We start from the raw sequence: 26,799 nt of genomic DNA, 5'->3' as shown, positions 1-26,799 counted from the left end.
TCCTACAGCCCATTGTGCCGTAGTTCTTCACCAACCAGCTCCACATAGTTTTCGGCCTTGTGATTGCCCAGGAAGCCCCGAACCACTGCGACAAAGCTGTTCCAAGCCATTTTCTCCTTACTAGTGAGCTTCTTGGGGAATTCATAGCACTCCAGGATCTTCTTTATCTGTGGTCCGACGAAGACACCGGCTTTGACCTTTGCCTCAGACAGCTTAGGGAAGAAGTCTTGAAGGTACTTGAAGGCTGCCGACTCCTTATCTAGAGCTCTGACAAATTGTTTCATAAGGCCCAATTTGATGTGCAGTGGTGGCATCAGCACCTTCCGGGGGTCCACCAGTGGCTCCCACTTGACGTTGTTCCTCCCCATAGAGAACTCGGTCCGCTGTGGCCAGTCCCGCCTGTTGTAGTGCACCTTGGTGTCCCTGCTGTCCCAAAGGCAAAGATAGCAGGGAAACTTGGTAAAACCGCCTTGGAGACCCATCAGGAATGCCACCATTTTGAAGTCTCCTATGACCTTGATGCCATCTCAGAAAAATGCAGATATGTATCCACTTAGGCAGCTGGAACTAAACTGAACTGGTGGGCTTAAGGTCCCTGTATTTGTACTACTATTTATATTACTGGAAAGTTCTAGAAGGTTCTAGAAGTTACTCCAAGTTTACTCAGTACTGAATCTATCTGGAATGTTCTGGAAAATAGGTAAATTTCAAAATATCACTGTCCTGGTCACAAAAGCAAAGTTTGTGGGGAATAATAGCCATTTTCTATACTTTTGAGGCATAAGCAATTAGGAAATAACACTTACTACCCAGGAACCAAAAAAAAAAAAAAAATTGTTACACGGTGTAATTTGTTATGATAGTACAGTTTATGCCATTAAACTTAAAACAACGGTAACAAATGTAATTGGTTAAGGTATTGCAAATAGTTAAGTGGAGTGATGTAACTGACAGTTCCTGAGATCTTCTGTGTGCAAAGCATCTGTAGTCATGTGCTGGGCACAGGCAGGTAGAGACCTCTGTGAATGAAATGAGCAGGTGCAATGTTTGCTTGATGCAGCAGAGGGTGCTAATATACCCAATTTGCTTTTGTTTTTCTTTGTACTCCTGTAATATTCATTAAACTTAACATTTAAAATACGAGTCATGGTATTCTACCGCTACCTGTACTACTGCATTTCTTAATACTTGATTTGTATTCTGTCCTGCATAAGATTTGCCTTTTACTTTTATAACTAAAATAAACCACTTTATAAGGCTCTAATGCGCAGCTCTTTCTGCCTAGTGTCTGCGCTTCATCCAGCTGCTAGAGCGAATCCTGGCTCTTCCGTACTGCAGTATCGAAGAGGAGTACATTCAGAGGTTCCGTCGGGCACTGGAAGTACAGTCAAAGAAACAGAAGATTGAGCCACTGCAATATGATGAAAATGAAGTGGCCTTCAGCATCGGAGAAGGTTCTTATTAAATCCTTGCATTTCCAAACGCGGAATTGTGTTTGTGGTCCGGGTGGGTTCATATAGTTCAGCAGAAATATTGAAGATACAAGTGGCAAAGGGAGCATTCTAAAAGAAAAACAAAACATTAATCACGATACAAAACATTTCCATTGTAAGTTCAGCCAGTGCTGGAAAACTTGAGGTGTTTTGGAGTGATGTACCTGATCTGTATAATATGGTGGAAATGAACCCCGATTGACTCGCTTCACAAATCTGAAGCAAAGAGATTATTGTTTGGCAGTACGCACCCTCATCTGGACTTTAAAATGCTGACATTTTGAAGAGGGGACCAAGAGTGACTATGTTGATCTTCTGTTTTTTTTTTCTTTTTTTAAATCCTGCACAGACTAAACTGTTTTTCCTCGTAATAATTGAGAAAATGCCACACAAATTCTGGCAAGTCTGGGAAATCGGTGCAAGGCAAAACATCTTCTACTTTCTATAAATTGTGTAATTTCTGGTGGACATGGAAATGTTTTTTTTTTGCCTACATGTAAATAAATGTTTGTTTGAGTATTCAGCACTAATATATTGGATTAGTAAAAGACTTGTTCAAGTGGCCCACTGGGCATTAAGAAGGACACACGTTTTTAGTATGGCTAAAACAGTGTATTGGCTTTTCAAAAGTTTAGTATACAAGGATAAGCATGAGTTGCATTGTGTTTATTACCAGGATGTTGTTCAATCTCTGATGGCCTCTGTAAGGTCATGTTCTTTTCTCACAATATTGTGTTTGTTTCATAGGTCGAAGAAAGACTGCCACAGCAACAGCGACAGTCCGAGACAACGGATCCGGAAACATAACTGTAAATGGTGTGGACTATTTGCTCTACTTTCCTGTACTGCAAGATCGGTGAGTGTGTCCCGAATTAATCGTAGATTTATTTGAAGAGCAAGTTTGTGTTATAAGCAACATACTTTCACGATAACACTGCATGTGAAATGGCATTTGTTGTGTAGAATATCTGTTTGTCTTCATTGGAAGAAATGTGACCTAGACATTGCACAACTGCAATACGTGGTTGTAACAAACTCAACTCTTAACGCACCGCTCAATAGTAATTATCCTATTGATCATAAAAAATTACCCTCACACATACAGTGCCTTGCAAAAGTATTCAGACCCCTGACCAATTCTCTCATATTACTGAATTACAAATGGTACATTGAAATGTCCACTCCGACACTGGAACTGCCGACCCCAATGGCCTCAGCAACCAAAACTAAAGCAGGTCTAATTATTGCTTAAATTCCCTTGATTTTCATACTCTTAAACTGATTTTATTTCACTTCTTGTTTAGGCAATAAATAAAACCAAACTTGAAATCGGACTGCAACCAGCAACAAAAACCCTACTCGCTTCTCTCCCTCCATATACAATGCCACGGTACCTATTTAAGGAGTAGGGATCCCTTCATTAAACAAGACACGGCCCGACACAAATTAAAATAGATAAAGAGCATTAGTGCTTGAGCAATACTAGCTGTTTCCAATTTACTTAACAGGATGAAATTAGAGCCACAATAACCTATTCAATTAGTCACTTCAGAGAACCAATGCAGAGCTATCCTAACATTCACATTCGCCAACTCAACGGCACTTTTTTAAAGTGTTTGATAAGTGGAATAATTATCTGTGACAATGTCATGTAACACAAGAGTTATTTCAAAGAACCCCCTTTTTCCAGCTACTTGCTGTAACCATACGATCGCTTGGCCAGGCAGCTGCCACACAGTTAAGTGCAGCAGACCGCATGTTTCTTGTGCTGCATTGTGTAGCAAATGCTACATGGTATCAATAGTATTATTACATTAAGGTAATTCCATTTCAGCATTTCACTTAAATACTACGAACACAATCCATTTTTTAATAATTTGATAAAGTGCTTTTGAATTTCTCTTGTGTTAATTTCTCATACTTTCTAGTAGACCATCCCAGTCATCATTAGATGCTCTCTATGTAAATGATTGCTTTCTGTTTTTGGTTTCACAATTTGTTTGAATCTTATGCTATGTTTCTTGTTGGTTTTATTCTTAATTCAGTGTTTATACATTCCATTTATAAGAATTATCCATTTTAAGAATCACTTCATTATGGTGTTGTTTTTGGTGGGTGAATCTTCTAATTTGTGTTTCTCAGAGAGCAGTTAATGTTCCCGTTCCAGTTTTTGGACAGACTGGGGAAGCATGACATGGAATGTAAAGTAACTGGAGGTGGCAGGTCAGCACAGGCCGGTGCGATCCGATTGGCCACTGCTAGAGCTCTGCTCAGCTTCATCACAGAGAATGAAGTGGAGTCCATGAGGCAGGGTAAGGATGACCCAAGCTGCTCCTTCGATCTAGTTGCTACATAGTTACCCACGGTATGCTAGATGAGCCGAAGTGTCTTTATAGAGGTAAGAGCCAGCCATCTAGTGATCTCCCACTTTGCTAACACATTTACTACAGTCTTACCGGCAAGACACTGCTTTGCTCTTGATGGTACTGGTGCTTACTTACATAAAGACACTTTGACTGGTCCATGGCAGTCAGCTAGAACTGAAGACCAGCTCCTGAACTCAGTCAAAGCATTAAAAAAAGAAGGCTGTGTTATTTGAAGCTACTTACTCTACAATATAACCCAGAATCCACTGGTTGAGTTTGTAGAATATCCACTAATGATTGGACTGTATGCAGAGAACCAACTGGCATACCAGGTGTAATGTAAAAGTGCCACTAGATGGCACTGTTACAAAGTAAATCTGACCAGCAAAACCTTACATGGGCTTGAATATAAACTAGATAGATTTAATCTAACATGTATGTTTTGTATAGTTTTACTCACAGAATTCACTGCCTTAAGTTTGTAGAAATTTGGATCGAACCCGACCAGCTTTTCCGCTGAGTTTCTTATCCTTGTATTCTAATAATTCCAGTAAAAGTCCTGCATTGATTGTAAGGGCTGAAAGATTCTCCAGTTTGACCCTCAGGTTTAGTTACCCAGAGTACATGAATAATAAATATCACAGCAATCGTGATTATAGCACCATAGACAGTAACAGGGAATACTGCACAGTACCAGTAACGCAATAGTTAGTAATATAACAGAGTGGAAGTTCTGTTTGTTCCTAAAAGAAAAAACAGGTATAACATTGTGCTGCATCTTTGTATTCAAACACTTCCCATCATACATCTTTTTGTACCATCAGCATATAATTAGTCAAACTGGAAGACTTTCTGTAAAGCAAAAACAACAGTACATGTTATAGGCCATGCTCACTTTGTTTGTTCATAAACGAATGAGGTAAAACTATGGTATGATAGAGTTTTGAATATTGTGAATTGTTTTCTCTCTATGACCCCTGCTAGCTGGTTTGCTGACCCCTGACCCCCGTGTGAAGGAGCGGCAGAAGCCTGGACAGGAAGGAGCCCGGAGGAAGTTCACTTGGAATAAACGATAAAGTGCTGTCTCCTTAAGAGGAGCGACGCATCAAAGTGTATACAATTTACATCCATACCATGCTTTCCTGTAAACAATTCTGTACTTTTGTAGAGTGTATTGATGATGATGATGATGATGATGATGATGATGATGTTTGTTTGTTTTTTTAAATAAAATATGATGTAGCCTAACATTTATTTGCATACCGCCATGGCAGTTCTAGATTTCATGGAAGATTAAAAGGATTATTTTATTTCCATCTTATATTTGCTTGTACTTGAACGTTCTTTTAAGCCATGTGTAAATGTTTTTTCAGATGTCTCGACTTCTGTTTTTTTTTTTGATAATTCAAACTTGCCGGGTGCATTATCAATATACATTTATGGGTGCTTGGTGGCCACCCTACAAGCGTGTGTTCAAAACCTGATTATGAAAAATTGATATTCTTGGCTGGGGATGTAGATTTTTCACATTCTGTTTATCTAATGATTTTGAAAATAAAACAATGCAATCTATTGTCTGAAGCAATTTCCAAGAGGACTGCTCCACATAACACCCTGTGTGTTAACAAATGTTTTATCTTTGCAGTGCTGTAGGAATCACAACAGTATCATAGTAATATCTTTTTTAAAAAAAAATCCTGATTTCAGTTCAGCTGTTTTGTAGTGTACATTGGGATGCCTAATAGGTCCTTTCCTGGGGAGGTGAAGGGGAAAAAACCAAAGACAAGAAGTCATGATAACAAAAATCATTCTGCTGATAAAGAGGAAAGTAATCAAAATACAGTACCATAGTAAAATTAGAAGTTGGGGGGGGGGGGGGGGGGGGAGATGAAAATGTAAAATTGTAGCAAGTGGTGGAAGGTGAAAGGATTGAAAAGGATGATTGCAGATAAATTCTAGGGTTTTGTAAGGAAGATAACTGAAATTTTTATGTACAGTCACCTCCAAAATTATTGGCACCCTTGATAAAGATGAGCAAAAAGACTGTATAAAATAAACACAGGTAATGAGCCATATTTTATGCTCAAATATATGTGGAAAACCATATTCTTGTATTCTAATACAATTGCTCAGAGAAAAGGTTTTTTATTAACAAGTAATAAAACATTTTCTCAAGAAGACAGGTGTCAGAATTATTGGTACCTCTAAAGATTCTTATAAATAAAATCAAACAAAATTAAATCTGCATTAACATTATACTTCTTTAAGTTCATCTCAGTCTTAAGGAACTGTATTGTGGCCTTCCATGGCTTCCTGTTTCACTGGGGTATAAAAATGAGGTAACACGCATATGAAATCCATTTGTCATCCATCACCATGGGGAAAGGCAGAGAACTCACAAATGAAAAGAGACAAATGGTTGTTGACCTTCATAAATCAGGCAATGGGTTCAAAACAATAGCTAAAAACTAAATATACCACTTACCACTATTAGGGCAATAATGAAGAAGTTCAAAACCACTGGAACAGTGGTAAACTTGCCTGGTAGAGGACGCAAGTGTATCTTGCCCCCACGCACAGTGCGGCAGATGGTTCAGGAGGCAAAGGGAAATCCAAGGGTCACAGTTGAAGAATTACAGAACTTGGTTGCATCTTGGGGTCACCAAGTCTCCAAATCTACAATTAGACGCCACCTCCGTGTCAATAGGCTATTTGGAAGGGTTGCCAGAAAAAAAGTCTTTATTGAGAGCAACCAACAAACGTAAGCGCCTGGAGTTTGCTAAACGGCATTGGCACTTCGATTAGAACTGGGTGCTATGGTCAGATGAGACGAAAATAGAGCTCTTTGGCCACGCACACCAGCGGTGGGTTTGGCGTCGAAAGAAGGATGCGTGTGCAGAAAAGAACCTCATACCTACTGTAAAATATGGTGGGGGATCTTTGATGTTATGGGGCTGTTTTGCTTCCACTGGTCCTGGGGCCCTTGTTAAGGTCAACGGCATCATGAACTCTACCCAGTACCAGGACATTTTAGCCAAACACCTGGTTGCCTCTGCCAGGAGGCTGAAACTCGGCCGCAAGTGGATCTTCCAGCAAGACAATGACCCCAAGCACACATCAAAATCCACAAAGAAATGGTTAATTGACCACAAAATCAACATTTTGCAATGGCCATCTCAGTCTCTGGACTTGAACCCCATTGAAAACCTGTGGTTTCAATTGAATAGGGCAGTCCATAAGCGCAGACTGAAGGATATCAAGGCTCTGGAAAGATTCTGTATGGAGGAATGGTCTAAGATCCCTCCCAATGTGTTCTCCAATTTCATTAAACATTATAGAAAAAGACTGTGCCGTTATCCTTGCAAGGGGAGGGTGCACAAAGTACTGAAAACAAGTTTGCCAATAATTGGAAATAAATTTATAATTTGAGAAATGTGTAATTTTGGTTGATTCCATTGAATCATTAATAAAGTCAAATATATTCCACATGTTGGAAAATTACAATATAGCTCAGTACTGGTATTATTTATTTTATACAGTCTTTTTTGCTCATCTTTATCAAGGGTGCCAATAATTTTGGAGGTGACTGTATTTAAGTGTCATGTTTGCTAAATCGGTTATTTAAATATAGTGGTTATAACCATCAAAGCTAATGATATTTCACTAATATAGTGGTCATATTATTTTTAAGCATCAAACCCAATGATATTTCACACTAATATTGTTGTCTAAAGATTACTGTATGCTGAAAATTAACTGATACACAGGATACAATCTAAATTAGGGCAGCAGTGTGGAGTAGTGGTTAGTGCTCTGGACTCTTGACCGGAGGGTTGTGGGTTCAATCCCAGGTGGGGGGACACTGCTGCTGTACCCTTGAGCAAGGTACTTTACCTAGATTGCTCCAGTAAAAACCCAACTGTATAAATGGGGAATTGTATGTAAAAATAATGTGATATCTGTATAATGTGATATCTTGTAACAATTGTAAGTCGCCCTGGATAAGGGCGTCTGCTAAGAAATAAATAATAATAATAATAATTTTCCACTAGGTGGCACTGTAATAAAGAAATTCTGACCAGCAAAATCTTACATGGGTTTAAAAATAAACTAGATAGATCTCAGCTAAAATTAACTACGTTCTTCCATTGTTTAGCCTTCTGAATCAAGGGTTTGTATTTTATTTTTTTAAAAGAGCAAAAAATGAGTGTAAATGTAGCAAGAGAGTACTTTGTGATCAAATATAATGTAAATTATCTGCAAATATAATGGTTTTCCCCATGAGGAGTTGTTATAAACATTATAAAACATAATTCATGTTATTGTATTTTATTTGAAATGCTGCTATTATTTTTCTTACAAAGACATTTCTCCTAAAGATTATTTTTGGGGAAACCATCAAGAAACTAAAAATATAACAAGGTTACAGTTATCTAATAGAATTCAGCGCAGTGCTAGTGATTGTATGTAGAAATTCAGCACAATGTTATTTCTATTCCATTGTGCAAATGAGCACTGCGGTCTTTATTCATGTGATGTCACATGTGTAGGTTGATCACATACAATATCTGAAAAAAAAATCACTTGGGGGCAGAAGGTACAATATTTAACTACAGGAGCTGGTTCTTCTCTGCAAATGTGTCTCTGACACATGTTCTTTATTCAAGCATCTCCCACTATAACTCGGTATTAATCACGATCCGCAGGACAGCAGCTGTAACATTTTGAAAGCAAGCTGATAGTAAGTGCCTCCATAACCAAGAATACACATGCAGTCAAACTTGTTTAATATCACTGTTTCTTATTATTTTGTCACATGTTTATTTATTATCACCAAACTGAAATGTCCAGGCCAGAATGTGTCAAGTGGTTTATTATCACACTCTGGTTAATATCAATCCAATTTATCAGTCATATAACTGAATTCCACTCCCGTTAATATAACTTTGAGGAACTAAAAGCATACGATTAGATGAAAGTATGTCGCTTGCATATAAGTGTTGTTCTGTACTGAAATATTCATAAAGTAACTAGATTGGAATGCTGCCTGTTTTACACTCCTTGATAGATCAATACTGTACCGATCCAGAACCGCTAAGCAAGTGGCAGGTCATGAGGGTAAATCATCTTTCACACTAGTTGGCGGAGTGTAAGTACGGAGTTATTTTAAGACCTTGAATTGATATTTTAAATTTATCAAAACCTACATGCCACATGTGCCAAAGCATTGACTTACAATCAAAAAAAACTATGCACAATACCACAAAACCAGTTTGTACTCCAAAATGATTGCAGGGGTCTTTGTTAATAAAAGATAGATTGCTTGCAAGACATGGTGATTACACAGGTTTGCTTGATATTTTAATTTGTATGTATTTAGAGCACTGAAAGATAATGTGCCTATAATCCACGCTATTTATTCATGCACTGACAAGTACTGTTAATATGTTGCCATGGCAACAGTTGTAACTGCTGCAGCATGCTGTCTTTATCTGGAGCCTGGATACAATCATCTTCATGTATAGTCAAAAACATGCAACAAAAAATACCTGCCATAAAAAATAAAATGTAGTATACATACTGTAGAGAAATTATTTATAACAATATGAGGATGTGCTTTAAAAGAATACTAACCACTGCATTTTGTTACCTCTAATCCACTTTATTAACGTTATTATTTGCTCTCTTTTTTTTATTGTGATATTAATCTTTTGGTCCTTGTTTTCTTTACAGTAATTCAGGATATGTAAATATTTCAAACACAATTACAGCTAGACCATTGGAGTGAATCTGAACTACAACACCTGAAGTATTTAGGCACCAAAAAGCAGTAGCAATATTTTCATCATTATATTATATTTACGGCTTATTTTTCCACCTGAGATTGCCACCACTAACCTTCGACCAGATATTGTCTTGTGGTCTGGATCAGCACGCCTTGTTCACCTGGTAGAGTTAACAGTGCCATGGGAGGATGCTGTAGATGAGGCGTATGAGAGGAAGAAACTGCGGTATGCTCAACTAGCCACTGAAGCGGAACAGCGAGGATGGAGAGTCCGGGTTTACCCAGTGGAGGTGGGTTGTCGAGGATTTGTGGCACACTCTACAACCCAGTTTCTCAGAAACGTTGGATTCAGTGGCCAAGAGTTGCGTCGCACAGTGAAGAACTTATCTGAAGCAGCAGAGAGGAGCAGCAACTGGCTGTGGTTGAGAAGGAAAGATTCTGGCTGGGGATCTCAAGCACAATAGAAAGAAACGCTGATGTACGGGTAAGTAAGCTGGGCTGAGTTGAGTAGGGGACAGAGGGGGGTGATGCTGGGACACCAGAATCACCGTCGAGCCCTCTTGAGGTGTCGTGGGCTAGTCGACGAAACACTGAGGATGGAAGGTGCCCACTTGAAGACCCCAGAGATGTACCCTACTTCGCTCAATCCAGACGGTTGTCATGCTGATGCGCTGGGGAGGCCGCACTGTGGTTGATCCCCGGAGCCAGCATCGCAGCCGTTGTGTGTGCTGATGCACCAGGGAGGCAAAATAAGATGATCCCTGGAGCCAGCATTACACTTCAGCCATTAACACCAGACAGAAGGATATCTACATCATCATATGGAAGGAAACGTAAATGGATGGAGACACATATGGATCACATTAGTTTACTGTAAAGCTACGTCTTAGTTGGTGCTTATCTTGGCGAGAGCCGAGTTCAAATCAGCATGAAGTTTTAACATCTACTCTCATGTAATGGAAATGATTTTTTTTAATGATCTGCATAATTCAAATTAAATGATAAAAAAAACAAGTTAAGTGAGAAGAATGATTATTGGCCATTTTTTTGTTTCTTGTCATTTTTATAACATCTCAAATTTTTCATTTAATTTCTGCATAATCTACTGATGATAAGTGGGATTACATTACTGTCCATTTCCTTTTGAATCAACAAGAAGCATCTTTGCTTTTTGAATGATCTACTAAGTGTGTATTTAATGGATGAGGGAGGTTACATGAACGAGAATTTCAATTGTATTGAAACGCAGTTGTCATTCTATTTATGACCTAGAAACAAATTTCAATTTCTGACGAACCACACGGATACACAATATTGTGTTTCTTTTTTCCAAATGTTATGTTCATCATTAAATATTACGTTTCTCTGTGAATATACTCGTAAAACAAGATCACAACATGTTCATAAGAAATGGGCCTTGCCACCGACCACAAAACACTTCAGACCCTCTTATTTGCTCTGAAAAAACAAAATACCAGAACAATATACACAATTAAATATGTTTTGGAACAGCAATAAACAAAAGTATGCATAAAATACCACTACAATAATGTCCTCCTGTAGAACTGAATTATTTGTGCAGACTGTACTTGGTTATGCGTAATTCTGGCTGTACTACAAGTATACCATCATTTTACTGTGGTATGTTGCTGCACTGTATTGCTTATAAAAGAGACTACATCTGCACACAAACTTTATGGAAATCACAGATGTGAACACTGCATTCTTAGTAGTGCGACCATGAACATTAACTACATTAATCTAACTGGGCTGTTACCAGAACTGCATAACCTATGCTAATTTTCTTTTTGTTGAAAATCATAAATTCAAACTATTACATACAACAGGGCACTGTTTAAGTCTGACATTGAAACATTGTAATCACGACAAGCACATACCCTGTAAACCAAAGTGATTCTGTAAATATTTAGATTACCTTTTTCACCCTAAAAAGGCCCCAGCAGTTCTAGAGTCGAACTCCATCTTAAATGTCTCTCTAGCGGTTTAGTAGGTAGTAAAGGAAATTGAATCTTTCAGAATTCTAATCTGGCCCTCCAGTGTGTTGGTATTGTCCATGATTGGAAGACTATAAAGAGTCATCGTCCTTGGCCAGCACAATCCTGGATCTCGATCCAATAGAGCACCCGTGGGATGAACTTGGTCATTGCATTCATGGCTGTGGTCCTCTGCTTTGACCATCTTTCAAGTTGTACTCCTGAAGGAATGGGTCACAGTCCTGCAAGGAACCGTCCATTGTCTTGTGGAATTTATGCAATGCTGACTCCAGCCCTTTGGCGTCAATATTTTAATAATAAAAGAGTACCTGGCAAATAATAAATAACACAATAGCAGTAAGTGCTCTTTTAAAAATATATTTAATAATTATGTATGAGGGAGATCACATTTAAATAACTGGAATATAAAAAAAACAGTTTATGTCAATTTTGATGAGGTATACTACAGGTTTAAAACAGGTTGTAGTTTGCTAAGAGTTTTCAGGCGACATATTTCAAATCATACTTCTCTCTTGGTGTTTTAACTTCATTAACTGCCTCAACGTGCCTTTGATACTGTACTGAAATTGAAACCACTTTATTTGATCCACATCTTGTCTGTGATACATAATGTATTATTTTATTAATCTGGATCTTTTCATCTTCAAATAGCCCATGAATAATTTGATTGATTGCCACCTGAAATGGGACGATTAAATTCCAGCCCACTTAACTAAAGTGGGGACTATCAGACCAGCCCATTCATTATTCTTCTGTTGAAATTGAACAAGTTCAAATGGAAATTCAACGGGTCTGAACTGGAATGAAATGCTTCAATCTCAGCCAGGACTAAGGAGAAGACAAGGAGTAAAAAAAAAAAAAAAAAACGTACTGCTTGTTTTTTATACTCATGACACATGATACAAAAAAGTGAATATATACTATTTTATCATACATAACTTTGAACACCCAATCATATATTCTGAGGTAAAAGTAGAAGAAATTTAAAGACAAACATTTTGGCTAATGTATTCATCAGTGTTATTATTATTTATTTTATTTATTTCTTAGAAGACGCCCTTATCCAGGGTGACTTACAATCGTAAGCAAATACATTTCAAGTATCACAGTACAAGTAATAATACAACTGTGATACAACAGTACAAGTAATATCAATGTTATATCAATGTTATGACATTGATATAACCATCTGCACAAGATAGAGGTTCTGAACCTGTGAGGACCACTTGTGGTTAGTGAGAAAAACCCAGATGGCCACCGAAACATCATCAAATGCTTAAACGACACTCCAAAACCATACATTTAGGTCTGAAGCTGGTAGGGGGTCCATGGGAATTCAGAATAATTTTAAAAAATCTTACCTTTTTGTACTTCCATAAGCTAAATAGGTCTCAAATGTCAAGTTTTGAAAGAAACACATGTATTTTTAATTTGGTACTACTGTAGGTTAAAGGAAGCTTTCTCTTTCAATGCCTTATTCCCAGCATGTTATTAGATGAAAGCAGGTGATTGGTTATTAACAGGAAAGAAGCCACGGAAGGACTGGAGGCAATTTCACCTTCCAGGGGTAATGACTAAGAAAGTGCAAGACTAACTGAAAGCACGGCTTACAAACAGATTGCTTTAACCAAGTATAGTTCCAGATTTCATGTTTTAAAATTTAAATCAATTTTTACCATAAAGTGTTTCTTTCAAAACTGGACATTTGAGACTTAAATCACAAATGGATGTACAGAACAGGCAAGAGTTATGGAATTATTTTGTTAACTACAATCATTTAAAGCATTGCAGGTGCCCCTACCTTTGAAAAACCCCAGTCTTGCCAAACACAGAATTATCTGACGCGGCCTGTGATCAGTAAATAACACATAGAATGAAACAACCAATACAGTACTTCTCACATCCACTGGGGGCAGTGTTGCAGGGTGCCTTTTATTACACTCTGGTGTATCAACTGTACTTTGAGAAAATACAGTTTTAAAAAGTCACTAGGAAAAGTAGTGTAGCGTACCAGCTTCTCAGGAACAGTGTAAAGTTCGAAAAGATCAGAAAGGAGACTGTAGCTTCGGTCCGGAACGGCCAGAGGTAGTCAGCGAGACTGCAGCTTAACTACAGCTGCGTCCCCGGTCTCGATGTCATGCTGCACCAGGTGGGTCCGGCCCACTCCTTCTGGCCGGATCACGAAGCAGTTCTGGAACTCCAGCAACAGCTCAGCTGGAGTGCCGTCTTGGCTGGCAGGCTGGCGAGTTGTTATCCTAGGTTGGCTTGACCGTGGCCAGTCGACGGCTAGTGGTGGAGCTCTCTGGCCTCTGTGGGGTCACCCAGGGGTTTGGTTAGCTCCCCCAGTTTGCCCACAGCAGAAGCCGGGCTCTTCCATTGACAGCTGGCAGCAGCCTGCTGGGAGGGTGGATTGACTGTTTCCCCATGGGACGGTCAGAGCCAGGGTCGGGCACACCTGGAACTGGAGGACCCCCTTCTGCAGATCCAGCAGGCTGCCGGTCTGCTGGAGAAAGTCCAAGTCCAAGATGCAGGGTTCCTGGCTGCAACCCAGACCTCACAATAGTCCCCTCAACTTGGATCTCCATGGCCCGATTCCCCCTCATTGGCAACAGGCCCCCAGTCAATGTGCACAGCTGCACGGTAGTAGGTTCCAGGTTGTGCTGTCGGCTCCCCGCTCCCCCGACTATATTGTTGATTGTTTTTAGTCCCATAGGGGTTCTGGATATGGGCCAGCAGTTCCCCCTGTGTAGACTCGGAGGCTTTCACTTTCCAGATCCAATCCTAGGCTGGTTAGGCTCTCCCCCAGCTGATGCAGGCAGCGCTGTAGCGGGAGTTTCAGTCCCTCTGAGTCAGCCAGGTTCCCAAAGCAGCGGGCGAGAGCCTCGCTCAGTGTTGCATAGTTCAGTAGGACTAGCTGTGCATCCCCCCTTTGAATGCTTCGCAGCTGCCGGTGTACTGCCAGAATATGCCTCTGTGCCAGAATTTAGTAGTAATTTGTAGCAGTTATATAATTGTCAAAATTTACCACCTTCCCAGAAATTGCCACTCTTGTATATTTTATAGGAAAGGAAGGTAGTAAATTATGGTACGTCATATTGCAGTGTCAGAAAATACCACCCCTACATATCTTGTAGGATGAAGAATGTAGTGAATTGTGGCAAGTTGTACTTTGACGTCAGAAAATGCCACTTGTATATTCTGTAGGAAAAATGAGGTATTAAATTGTGGGTCAAGTTTATAAAAAACTGCAATTTCCTTTCCATTTTCAAAAATTAATGTGAATAATAAAGGAACTGGCACAAAAGTATAACATATTTTACTAACTTAATTGAGCGATCTGCGCCACTTAGTTTGAGTGTAGTAACTAACTATTTTTAAGGAATGTTTTTTTCAGATACTTATATAAACATTTTCCGATCTAAAAAGTAATAATATTATTAATAAACAACAGTCACATAAATTAAAGTATCTTACCTTCTAGATCTTTTTCATCTCTTGGTTGAGTTGGGTAGCTATTTCTGGCATAGTAGATGTGCTGAGCATGCAGTTTTCAAAGCACTTGACGCATGTTACAGTATATACAAAGTGCATCTAAACAACAAGAAGAATACATTCGTTAAACAGCAAACAGTTTCATATGTCATTTTATTTATTTATACCTTTTTATGATGTTTGCAATTATGTGGCTCTGGGTTCTGATGATTCATCACAGTCAAGTGACATAATTCCGTTTCAGTTTGGCTGGTCTCAACCTTCTATGCAAGGTTTGAATTGGTTTGAATTGAATGAGGAAGTGTGTTTTGTTCTTGGGAGTTATTCTTCTTCAGACAAGCGCAAAGCAAGTTTAAAACCAGATTAAATGAATAACTCAGTAGTGGAGCAACAGAACCAGAACTGGTGTAGTGTTATTTTCAAGTACGCAGCACACTGCGCTTGCTCGCACATGCCTACACAACTTCTAAACAACGAACGCTAAGAAAGCAGGGAAGTGCCCATTCAAATATGGTACGTTATGCTGTTTTCGGTCTTTTACATCTTTTTAAATTTAATTTATCATATTTTCTAGTCTTTTATGTCGCTGTTGATGTAATTTATCATATTTTTCCACCATTAGAAAATAGTATTGTCTTTTACATCTTTTTAAATTAAATTGATTATACTTTCCCGTCTTTTACATTGTTGTTAATGTAATTTATCATATTCTTCTATCATTAAGAAAATAGTATGTCAATATTTATCATATGCAATACATTGGGTCTTGTGCATTTTTTATTTGTGCAACTTTGCGGTGGACTCGTGATTTTTTTTTATTTTTTTTTTAGGATAAATTAATTTTCTGTTGCCAGTTTAAGTTTGCAAAAAAAAAAAGTATAATTAATGGTAAATGTACCTCTGTTTGACAGTAAGAAAACCCATCAGATCGCAATTGATTGCATCTGACATTGTACCATTTTTTGACATTACACGGGTCAAGTTTTGGTACGCTTACCACATTCTGACAATGTACCACTTTCTAACACTACACCGGCACTCACAATGATGGCAAAGGAGGCAAGGAGAAGATGAACAAATACATACAATATTTTCTGTGTTACTAGACGTTCAAGGTCACTTTTTATGGTCAATAGAAAGTACATGGCAAAAAAGCAGGGAATTCTCCAGATGCTGAAAACCCCATGTAATAATTATAACAGGTAGATTTTCAATTAATAAATAACAGTTTGTATAAAGCGTATCTTTTGTCATTTGATACAACAGAGCCAATTTAATAGAAACAATGTGTAGAAGCAGAGAGTAGATATCGTTTTTTCCACGTGGTTTTTGTTCCATTCTTTTTTACTATTTCAATCAATCGTCATTGTCAGACAAAATTCACACCATATGCACAAAAGTACTGTATATTCCAATTTACGAATATTATATGAAATGCATTGAATAGTTTTAAAAGCCGACTGTATAGTCCCACGCAGCCCTTTAAGATTTTGTGTCGGCAAACAGAAAATCCAGCATCCCTTGCTGCCTTTTAACAAATCGTTTTATGCTTGGGGGCTGAGCTGCTCTTTGGGGTATATATCTAGGAACAGTGCTGAACCCTCAGGACATGCATTTAATCGTCTGTGGCTGATCGCACTGCAACGGGACTAGATAATACTGCTAGGGAATGTAATATATGACATGTTAAAAGGAGGCATGTTGAGCAAGTGAAATCCCTAGCAAAAAATACCTGCTTTGGGACGAAGGTAAACGGTATCTCCTGGGTGAATGTAAGTATTCAAATATTATAGTCTAGCACGCTGAACATTGTATCTATGATCAAATTGTTTTACACTGTAGTAAGGTTATTAGTATTGATTTGACAGGGTGGCAGTAGTCCTGGTATGCTTATTGGTACCATAACATAAAACTTACTGCACATGTATACAGTAAGTATGTAAACTAGCATACCGTCAATCTATAAGAGACTAGCAGAAAGATTGTTATTTAATTAATGTTACATCTGCCTGGTTACTCACAACATATGTATCATCAATATACGGTTTGCTTAAATAATGTGCATCTGTAATTTGTCGGCAATAACTTTAATTGCATTAAATGCATGGAGCAATAAAGCATAATTATACAGATAATTGTCAGACTTGTTCAAATATGATGCATACACTTGGTGGAGTACTGGCGAGGGTTCATGGTAATCAGCTGCATATCGTGATCATCCCACTGTTTTACTACTCAAGCCCCAAGTAGACACTATAGTGAGATGAACATTGTACCGGTATTACTGACCCAAATATAATAAACCTTTGGTGATGATGCCTGTTAAGAACAAACACATGCGTGCGTAATTTTATTTTCCTCAACATCTGTCTACCTTGCACAGGGAGTTATGCATTTTAGAATGTACAGGTTTTGACGATTTTAGTAGTCATGTGATTGGCTATTTGAAATATGAATACGCTTTTTGTAAAACGAATCCCATTTAAATAAACAGTGGTATTCCAATTTCTAATATTGTTTTTGAAATATTTTAGTTTTACTTGTTTTATTATTATTTTTAAAAAAAAGTCACCGTCGTATTTTTTTCTTTTCTTTTTTTTTCAGTGTAAAGGCAGCAATAGGGTTAGTCTACTTGTTTTTTTGAATGGCTAACCTCCTTATACTGTATATATGAACGACCTGGTTTCACATACCCAGATTTCCAGATTAGTAGCAGTTATTTAACAATTAACAAACTTCTTAATCCTAAAGCAACAGGCTCAGTGCAGGATGATCAAATTGATGTGTGAAAAATTCCTTCAATTTTTTCATTGACAAAATTGAAGCGATTAGGGGTCAGATGTCCTCTACTACAACTGCTTGTGCTCCTTTAGAGTCCTGCATAATTAGCAGTGTAGCTGATAGTTTTATGGAATTTACATCAGTGACTGAGGCGGAGCATAAGGTTGTGGTGTTGAAAATTAATTCCACAACCTTTAGTTTAGATCCCTGGCCTACTTGGTTTATTAGGGAGGGCCTTCCTGTTCTGGTTCCAACCTTAACTTGCATTGTAAATTCCTCATTGACATCTGGAAGAGTTCCTTCTGCTTTAAAACTGGCTGTAGTCAAACTACTACTGAAGAAACATAACCTCTCTCCTGAAGAATTTGAGAATTACAGGCCTATCTCCAACATCCCATTTCTTGTAAAACTGGTAGAATAAGTAGTGGTAATCCAACTTCAGGATTATTTCTATAGAAATGAGATGTTGGAGAAGTCTCAGTCTGGTTTCCTTTCAGGACATAGCACAGAGACTGTATTAGTAAGGGTCTGTAATGATCTCCTTCAGTCTGCTGGTTCTTGTAAATTATCTATTTTAGTTTTACTGGCTTTTTCCGCCGCTTTTGATACTGCAGACCACAGATTCTTATTTCAGAGAATGCATAATCTTCCTGGAATTGGAGGCATTGCCTTGGAGTGGTTTTGCTCATATTTATCACACCGGCACCAATTTGTTTCTTTGGGTCACTCATTTTCTGAAACCGGAGATATGAAGTACAGAGCTCCACAAGGCTCTGTGCTTGGCCCTTTGCTGTTTAGCGTATACATGCTCCCCCTTGCATCCATTATTGCTAAATACAACCTTAGATTTCACTTTTACGCTAATGACACACAAATATACTGTTCATTTCCCACTACATCAGAAATGGCAGTTGCTGTCTCAGTGTTTGAGTGAGATCCAAGCATGGATGCCTGCAAATTATCTGAAAATTAATCCACAAAAGACAGAGATGCTGTTGGTTGGCTCCAGGCACAGTTTGGAAAAATCGCCTTGTATTAAAATTCCTTTTGATGGTCATTTTTTGAATCCCTCCAAGAGTGTGAAAAATTTTCTGAGTTATTATGGATTTTGAATTGTGCCTGGATGCCCACATTAGTTCAGTAGTTAAGACGTCTTACTTTCAGCTGCGTAATATAGTTAAATTGAGACCAATCTTGTCTGACAAAGATGCTGAAATGCTGGTGCATGCTTTTGTGATGTCTAGATTACTGTAATGCCCTGTTTTCTGGCCTACTGGACTCTACATTACAGCAGCTCCAACTTGTTCAGAATGCGGCAGCTAGAGTGCTTACAAGCACGCATCGCTCACAGAACTTCACTCCTGTTCTCAAGTCACTGCACTGGCTTCCTATTAAATTCAGGATTGATTTTAAGATTCTGCTTCTTACTTATAAAGCCCTTGCTGAATCAGGGCCTTTGTATCTGCAGGATCTGATTGTACCTTATATTCCCAGTCGCACTCTACGGTCAGCAAGTGCTGATCTTTTGGTTATCCTTCGCAGTCACTTAAAATCAGGAGGAGGAAGAGCTTTCAGTTGTTGCGCGTCTCATCTCTGGAACTTTATTCCAAGTGATATTAGAGGTGCAGCTACAATTCAATCTTTTAAGTCAGGTTTAAAGACGTATCTGTTTTCACGTGCTTACTGTTAGGCTGTTAGCCATTTGTTTCTGGGTCTTGTTGTAAAGTGCCCTGGGATGCTTCGCATGAAGAGCGCTATATAAGAGCAAATTGTATTCTATATAACATCAGCCTACCTGTGATATTATCCATTGACCATTTACATTTCTTTAGTCAATTCAGCTTTCACAGCAAAACAACCACGAGGCAATGTTACACACTTTGCTAGTCATACCTGAATATTGAATACCGATTTTGATAAGGATTTGTAGGTTGGGATTAAGTTAAAGGTTTTGGGTAAAATTGTGATTAGGATTAGGAATTGTTTTATGTGTAGATACTGTACTCCTGGAGCATTTGTCATCGCCTGAATCGACAACAAGCATTGTACTCTGTATAGTAAATATCCACAAGGTTGTCGATGCACTATGCTGTGACACCAAGGAATGTTTTGTTTTTGTTTGTAAAAACGCACAGTGATAGTTGCTTTTTGTCTTTCAGGTCAAACTGTATTTAACATTACAAAATAACAATAAATAATTTGGCATTTTGTTATAAGCAATGTGTTGTACCGCATGAGAATAGTATCACTATGTGAGATATTAAAGTACTGTACTCGGTATCAATTTAGCAGGGTTATTCTATAGGTCTGGTGGAGATTGCTAATTGAGTAATTTAGCAACCAGGCCTTGACGACCACAACCAGCACCTAGGATAGATAGCCTGAAATTGTTTTTTTTTTTTTTTTTTAAATTGGGGGAAGGGCAGACACAGGAGAATATTTGTTTTCTTTAAAGAAGGAATCCTAATTTGAAGGAAACTGTACATTTTCCTTTTCAAAATGGAATAAACAAGTCATGTCATGTTGCAACCTTTCTGTTAAATTAAGTTTGTGGTTTGTGAATGAATTTCAGCATCTGTTTAGACAGACAGATCCAAAGACAGAACGACTGCTCTGTTAGGCTGCCTAAATAAGCAGATGCAGTTGCTAAGCAGATGATACAAAGAAAGCAATCCCCTGAATTCAGCTGTTTAATTTAAGTTCAACTTTATTTTCCATACATTGCACTTGTTATTATATTAACAGACCATTTCATGAATTTTATTTAATAATGTACTTTACTAAGCGAAATATGTGCAACAAAATGAAATGTTGCATGTAATTTTGTATCATTAACTGCTATTTTAATCTGCCAAAGTGTTTTTTTTTTCTATTTTAGATTAGGACGGCACAGATTTGATTCTTCCTATCACTTACTGTGGTGACTGTCAGTGCCAGGGTTCCAGTTTTTATGAGTTAGTAAGTTAGAAGGTACCAAGGAAAGGTTCATGCTTTTTAAAGAATATAGAATACTAATTTTAAAAGTCTTTTCAAATAAAAAAACATGCTAAAATGTCCTAGTTTCTATTTTTATAAAAAATTATTATATGAAGATCGAAGTGAAGTCTGCCACTTTTAAACATTGAAACTCATCCGTTTAGTACAAATACTCGAAATCCATAAACTATAACTAAGCATCTGACAAGTCTTATCATTTATCTGTAGTTTGTTTTTGTATTTGCATACTCAATGACTAGAATATATAAACAGAATATTCCATGAACCGTGTCCCAATCTTGCCAGTCTTCAGGGGATTCCATGGGGAGAACACATTTGCTGTGGCACTCCCACTGGCTAGGGAGATAAACATCATCAGTGTTACTCCATGTACATTCATAGGATGTGCAATTACACCATTTTCTGATTAGCATGCATGAGTTATTTTACATTAAAAAACAGTTGGAAAAAAATCTGAATAAAATAAACACATTTTTAGGCAAACAGGAGGGATTCAAGAAGGTACTAAAATGTATTATCCAAGCAAAGAGTAGCTCAACTGAGTTCATCATGTCTGGAAAAAGCTACACTTATCACAAACAAGTTAAAAGACATGTTCAATTAAACTCATAGTGGTCAGTAACATTGGTGTATTACAGTCAAACAGCATTGCCCGTCAGACAATGTAAAACAAATTATATTAATTCTGTTGCTGAATAATCATCAATAATATTGAAATAAGGGGTTGGTAAATAAAAAAAAAAGTGCTAAGAATTTGTGAAGACTGATATGCTCAAAAGATAACTTCAGCTCGTTTTAATCCTGAGATGCAACCCTTCAACCCGTCAATGATCATATGACTAGCAAGTGGCGTTTTAGCATGGAATCATTCAAAACGATAACTCTCACACATTTTAACGGTTATTTAAGTTTGTATAAATCATTTCATAAACTAATATAAAAACAATCGCGTGCTTGCACAGTAGGAGCCACTTAAAGTTGGGTCTTTGTAAAACTTATATACAATTCAGTATTCCAACATTTCAAGCGTAGAAATGTCACGTGTATAGTGACTTAAAAGGATACTACATACCATTTACATTATTGAAATAGATCATTTCTTACCTGTTTTATTGTATGTGTTTTAAATAATTCTCTTTTGTAATAGTAAGCATTGTAAAAAGTATCTAAGCACAAACATGATCGAGAACACATACACAGTAATAGAATATCAAACAGGTAACAAAATTAAATATTAGGAAAATGTATTTGATAATAAAGTATCTCATTTATGTGTCTTTTTTTACTGTATGAAGTTTCATTTTTTAATAGGAAGTCCTTAATACTACATTTCTACATCTAATTCTTAAGTTCACCTGACACATCAGAGGTCACTTTTCCACACCATTCAGAAATTATCATTGAAATTATTCGATTTTCAACTTTTATAACCTTTTAATAATGTCTTTACCCAAAGAAAAATAAATACTGGCCTTTGTTTTCCTGTTGATATTTCATATAATTTACAAATACATTTTGTATTTGAAAAAATCTTATGTGCAACATTAATGTTTTCAAATATGACAGTCCACCACCTTGTTATTTGTAATTAATGATGTAGGGGATCATGCAGGTGTTCCAAGCTCCTGAAGCACTAAAAACAATGTATCTTAGAGTCTCTGTTTCCATAGCAATTGTGCTTTTTCATATTTTTACTCATGGTACCCACAGACAAACCACTTCAACAACACAAGATATCATTTTTATCTAGTCATGGATCCTCCCAAACCCACACAAATTGAACTTTGTGTCCAGGCTTTTTCAGCTTGTAATAGTTAAACCTGTCTTAATATTGTGGACAGTAAAACAGAGGTTCTGTATTAGTAATAGACAAATTCATAAGTACATTAGTTCAAACCTTTTTACTGAATTCATCATTAGACCGTAAACTGTTCTAAAACGCTGAGTCTTAAAAACACAACAGATGTGATGGGACATATTTTATTCCTATAACTTGCATGTACCAGTTTTGTGACTCAGTTTTGCCTCCCAAGTAAAGCTAATCAAATTAAATACATACATAAAGACATTCACAGTGATCAGGACCTTGTTCAATTTCCCCATACTTATATTCAATTAGCAGATTACAACACTTAAAACCCACTGTATCCTTTGTATTATGTAAAGCACTTAACCATTGAATCCTTTGTGTAACTGATGACATCACCAAACTAATATCTTTTACTAAGAGAAATCCATGCAAGAAAATGAAGTACTGCATGTCATTTTGTGCCATTAACTACTATTATATTCTGCTAATGTGTTTTTTCTTTTAGTTTTTTTGTTAAATCCATTTCTTACTAGTTATTTTTAGTTTAGATTAGGACGGCACAGATTTGCTTCTTCCTATCACTTACTGTGGTGACAGTCAGTTCCAGGGTTCCAGTTTTTATTAGTTAGTAAATTGGAAGGTACCAAGGAAAGGGTCATGCTTTTTAAAGAATATAGAATACAGAACATTTAGAACATCCATAAACTATAAACTATCATTAAGCATCTGCCAAGTCTTATCATTTATCTGCCTTTTGTTTTTGTATTTGCATACTCAATGACATTCTGGTTTATTATTAAACAGCCCAGCTTTGTTTCGCACAGATTGTCTGTACATGTATTTTCCTTTATCTTTACCGTGCCACCACCTGTATACAAGCACTTGTTAAGAAACTACAGCCTCCTCAATGCAAATCCAGTCAACAGTCAGAAATTCAGGTATGATTGACATACATTTTATTTGCTGTGATTTTCCTTCGCTTGGATATCTCCGTCCCAGCCGCATTTAGTCAGATGATGGTCAGAAGCAAAAAATGATTGTATTAATTAAGTAGCAAAACCCCTAAAACATGTTGCACAATTAACAGGTTTTATGATGCTTCAATAAAGAAGTTCAGTCGGCTCAATAATAAATATATGTTACTCTTATGCCTCTTTTCCACTGTACAACCGAGTCGCGCCACGGCTGTACCGAGCCCTCACGGTGTAGTTAAGGAGAGCCTCAGTTGTTTTTCCACTGCAGAGCTGAGCCATGCTACTGACGTCACACGCAACGAAAGACAGTTGTTATTAATTAACTCAGTTTGCCAAAAGATGCACAAACAAATTAAAAAAATTAATAGACCAACAGTACAGCTGTATCTTGTATCGCTATATTTTGTAAATATTTTTAAGAATTTCTTTATAATCCACACATTTTACTGATTATATCGACTTAATAAAGTTCAATTAGTTCTGCTGAAGGGGAAAAAAGAAAGTTTAAAAAATATGATTTGCCAAAGATAACCCCTTTAAGGATGGTTGTTGTTTTGTTTTTTCTAGAGTTGTTTTTTGTTTGGGTGCGAGCGCAAGAAGAGCAGTAGTTGTATGTATGTTACAGCTGTATTTTGTTTTACTATATTTTTGTAAATGAAGTTAGATTTTTTTTATTTTTCGCATATTTTCTTTATATTAATATAATAAAGGCCAAGGATGAGAAATGTGGCAGAATTTTGTGGTTTTGAGTGTGTGAGTTAAGTGTACCGCACCCATGGTTTATGTCCAGTTGCTTCAAATCGTCAGAAATTCAGGTATAAACTTTCTCATTTCTGACGCATGACTTCAGATCTTCATGAACACTTCTAGAGTCTGCACTTCCTCAGTGTCCTAAGGCTGTACTTTTCTCTCATCACGCTCGCTGCCCACCATGTTGTTTGTTGTCTTTCTGGAGTGTACTTAGTGATGATGAAAATCCTTAACCCCGCAGCCAGCTTCAGATGTCTTGTGAGGCCAGAGTTTCACGGTTTGGTTCCCGCTTGGCTCAGCAAATAACCAGTGTAGAACCACCTGTACCTGTACCATAGCGAGCACTCAAGGGTTGGGTGTGCCAATGGAGAAGGGGCATAAGGCTGTAAATGATCTGCTGATAAGCTCTGACTTGGGCTTTCCATCAGTTTTAATTATTTTAAATTTAAGTGCTGCCTTTGATAGTGTAGACCACCCCACCTTATTAAATAGTCTTGAAAACACAGTGGGACTGTTTGGCCTTGTCCTATCCTGGCTCAAATCTTATCTTTCCGATAGATTTCACTTCGTCTCTATTGGGGAGGCAAAATCTGAAAGGTCTGAAGTTGTCTGTTTAGCCTCCTTGCACTGGCTCCCTGTGCAGTATAGAATAGATTTTAAGATTTTGCTGTTAGCCTATAAAGCCCTAAATGGATCAGTACCTAATTATTTGCAGGAGTTACTGACCCTGTATCATCCAAATCGCACTCTTAGTTCACAGGATGGGGGGCTACTGGTTATTCCTTGGGTCAACAAAATTAACACAGGAGGAAGGGCTTTCTCATGCAGAGCCCCTAAATTATGGAATGCCCTCCCTTCTTTCATCAGGGAAGCTGGGACTGTTACAGTTTTTAAGTCAAGATAGAAAACATACTTTTATAAAATGGGTTTCTTATCTTAATGGGTTTTAATGTAACTTTTAAATTGCTGCTTTTTTAAAAAAAAATGTACATACTGTTATTTAAATATGCTATTTAATATGTAGCAGAATGTGTGTGTGACATGCCTGAGGATCTTTATACAAAGGTATTGTGTTGTGTAAATGTAAATGCATTTTGCAATGTACTGTACAGTGTTTTGCAATACGTTTGTATGAAAAGTGCTATATAAATGCAATAAATAAATAATTAAGGCAAGTGATTTTTATTACAGTATTTTGTGAACCCCTGAAAAATACATGCTAAAAAGGAGCAAGCCTATATAGACCCAACATTGTCAAAACAGTATTTATATGTTTGTATTGTTAGTTTGCTTGTATGAGTTCCCTGTAAATGTGCAGTGTTAGATTAAAGTAAAAGTGGCAGTTGGTTTAACATGCTGCTCTAAGCTTATTAGCCATGTGGTTTCTGAATGCACAGATATTGAGACATCATTCTCCTTCAGTTGCTAATATTAGTATTAATTTCAATGGTGTCCTTCACTTTGATCTAATATGGCTGCCATATGGTAGGCAAGTCACCTATTATTTTCTGGATAATAATTGTTAGCAATGTGCTGTTTTTACACTCCTTTAAATTGAAACTAATTCCTCTGATCAAAATAGGATTCGTTGTCAACAACTAATACTTGTGCCATTGCCTCCTACATTTGCCTTTTATCTATTCAAACAAAATCTCTGTTTCTTTTTCTAGTTATAATTTGAGGACCCCTTTATCTGCAAGGATGACACTGCTGGTTAATAATTTAGCATTAAACAAATACAAAAAAATGCATCTATAATATACAATATGTTATACCTCTAATCAGGGTAGCAGACTGTGCAGCACTATTTAACGCAACTAAATAATTATCCATTTATAGTTAACAAAATGTATAGGTTAGGCTTAATATACTGAGCATCAAAAGAAACATATCACTTATATTTGAGCATCAAATGTGTCATTTATATTTGAGTTTCAAAAGAAACTTTTCACTTATATTTGGATAGAATTTACTAGATGTGATCAAAAAATGACAAATTCTGTTTTAGAGCAGGTGCAGTGACTTTTTATTGTGCTGATTAACAATTGACATCACGAAGATGCTGCAAAATGATCTGTCGACCTTGGGCAGGTGTTGTGACTTTTGGTCACCCAGTTCGTGGTCTGTCATTGATAGAGTGTGTCTGGTTATACCATCTTGCCAGGTTTGAAATTGCTGGCTGTGAGCACCCAAGACGGCAAGCCACAGTACGCTAGTCCAGCCTCCAACATGCCGATTGCACGAAGGCGCGGCTTTCTTGACAGACGTGGCATATTGTTTTTTTTGGGATTTTCTTTATTGCTTTTATTCAAGCTTGCAATTCAACAGCTGAAATC

The 26,799-nt window shown here is 37.4% G+C and overlaps 2 protein-coding genes across 2 annotated transcripts in view; both read left to right on the top strand.

The window, feature by feature from the left end:
• The window catches only part of LOC117406820 (small ribosomal subunit protein uS9m-like), a 38,414-nt gene extending 32,983 nt beyond the window's left edge, over nt 1-5,431 (top strand). The window contains exons 8-11 of the mRNA XM_034011143.3: nt 1,286-1,454; nt 2,241-2,349; nt 3,636-3,805; nt 4,844-5,431. Of these exons, the coding sequence (XP_033867034.3) occupies nt 1,286-1,454; nt 2,241-2,349; nt 3,636-3,805; nt 4,844-4,935 (540 nt within the window). The 3' untranslated portion in view covers nt 4,936-5,431. The remainder of the gene's footprint in view (nt 1-1,285; nt 1,455-2,240; nt 2,350-3,635; nt 3,806-4,843) is intronic.
• Nucleotides 5,432-16,648: 11,217 nt separating this feature from the next.
• Nucleotides 16,649-26,799, top strand: part of gpr45 (G protein-coupled receptor 45) — a 43,696-nt gene continuing 33,545 nt past the window's right edge. The window contains exon 1 of the mRNA XM_034010450.3: nt 16,649-16,923. The gene's annotated coding sequence lies outside the window, so the exon portion shown is untranslated. The remainder of the gene's footprint in view (nt 16,924-26,799) is intronic.

Source organism: Acipenser ruthenus, chromosome 8, assembly GCF_902713425.1.
Source record: "Acipenser ruthenus chromosome 8, fAciRut3.2 maternal haplotype, whole genome shotgun sequence".
Classification (NCBI taxonomy): domain Eukaryota; kingdom Metazoa; phylum Chordata; class Actinopteri; order Acipenseriformes; family Acipenseridae; genus Acipenser; species Acipenser ruthenus.
This window is presented reverse-complemented; position numbering and strand designations above follow the sequence as displayed.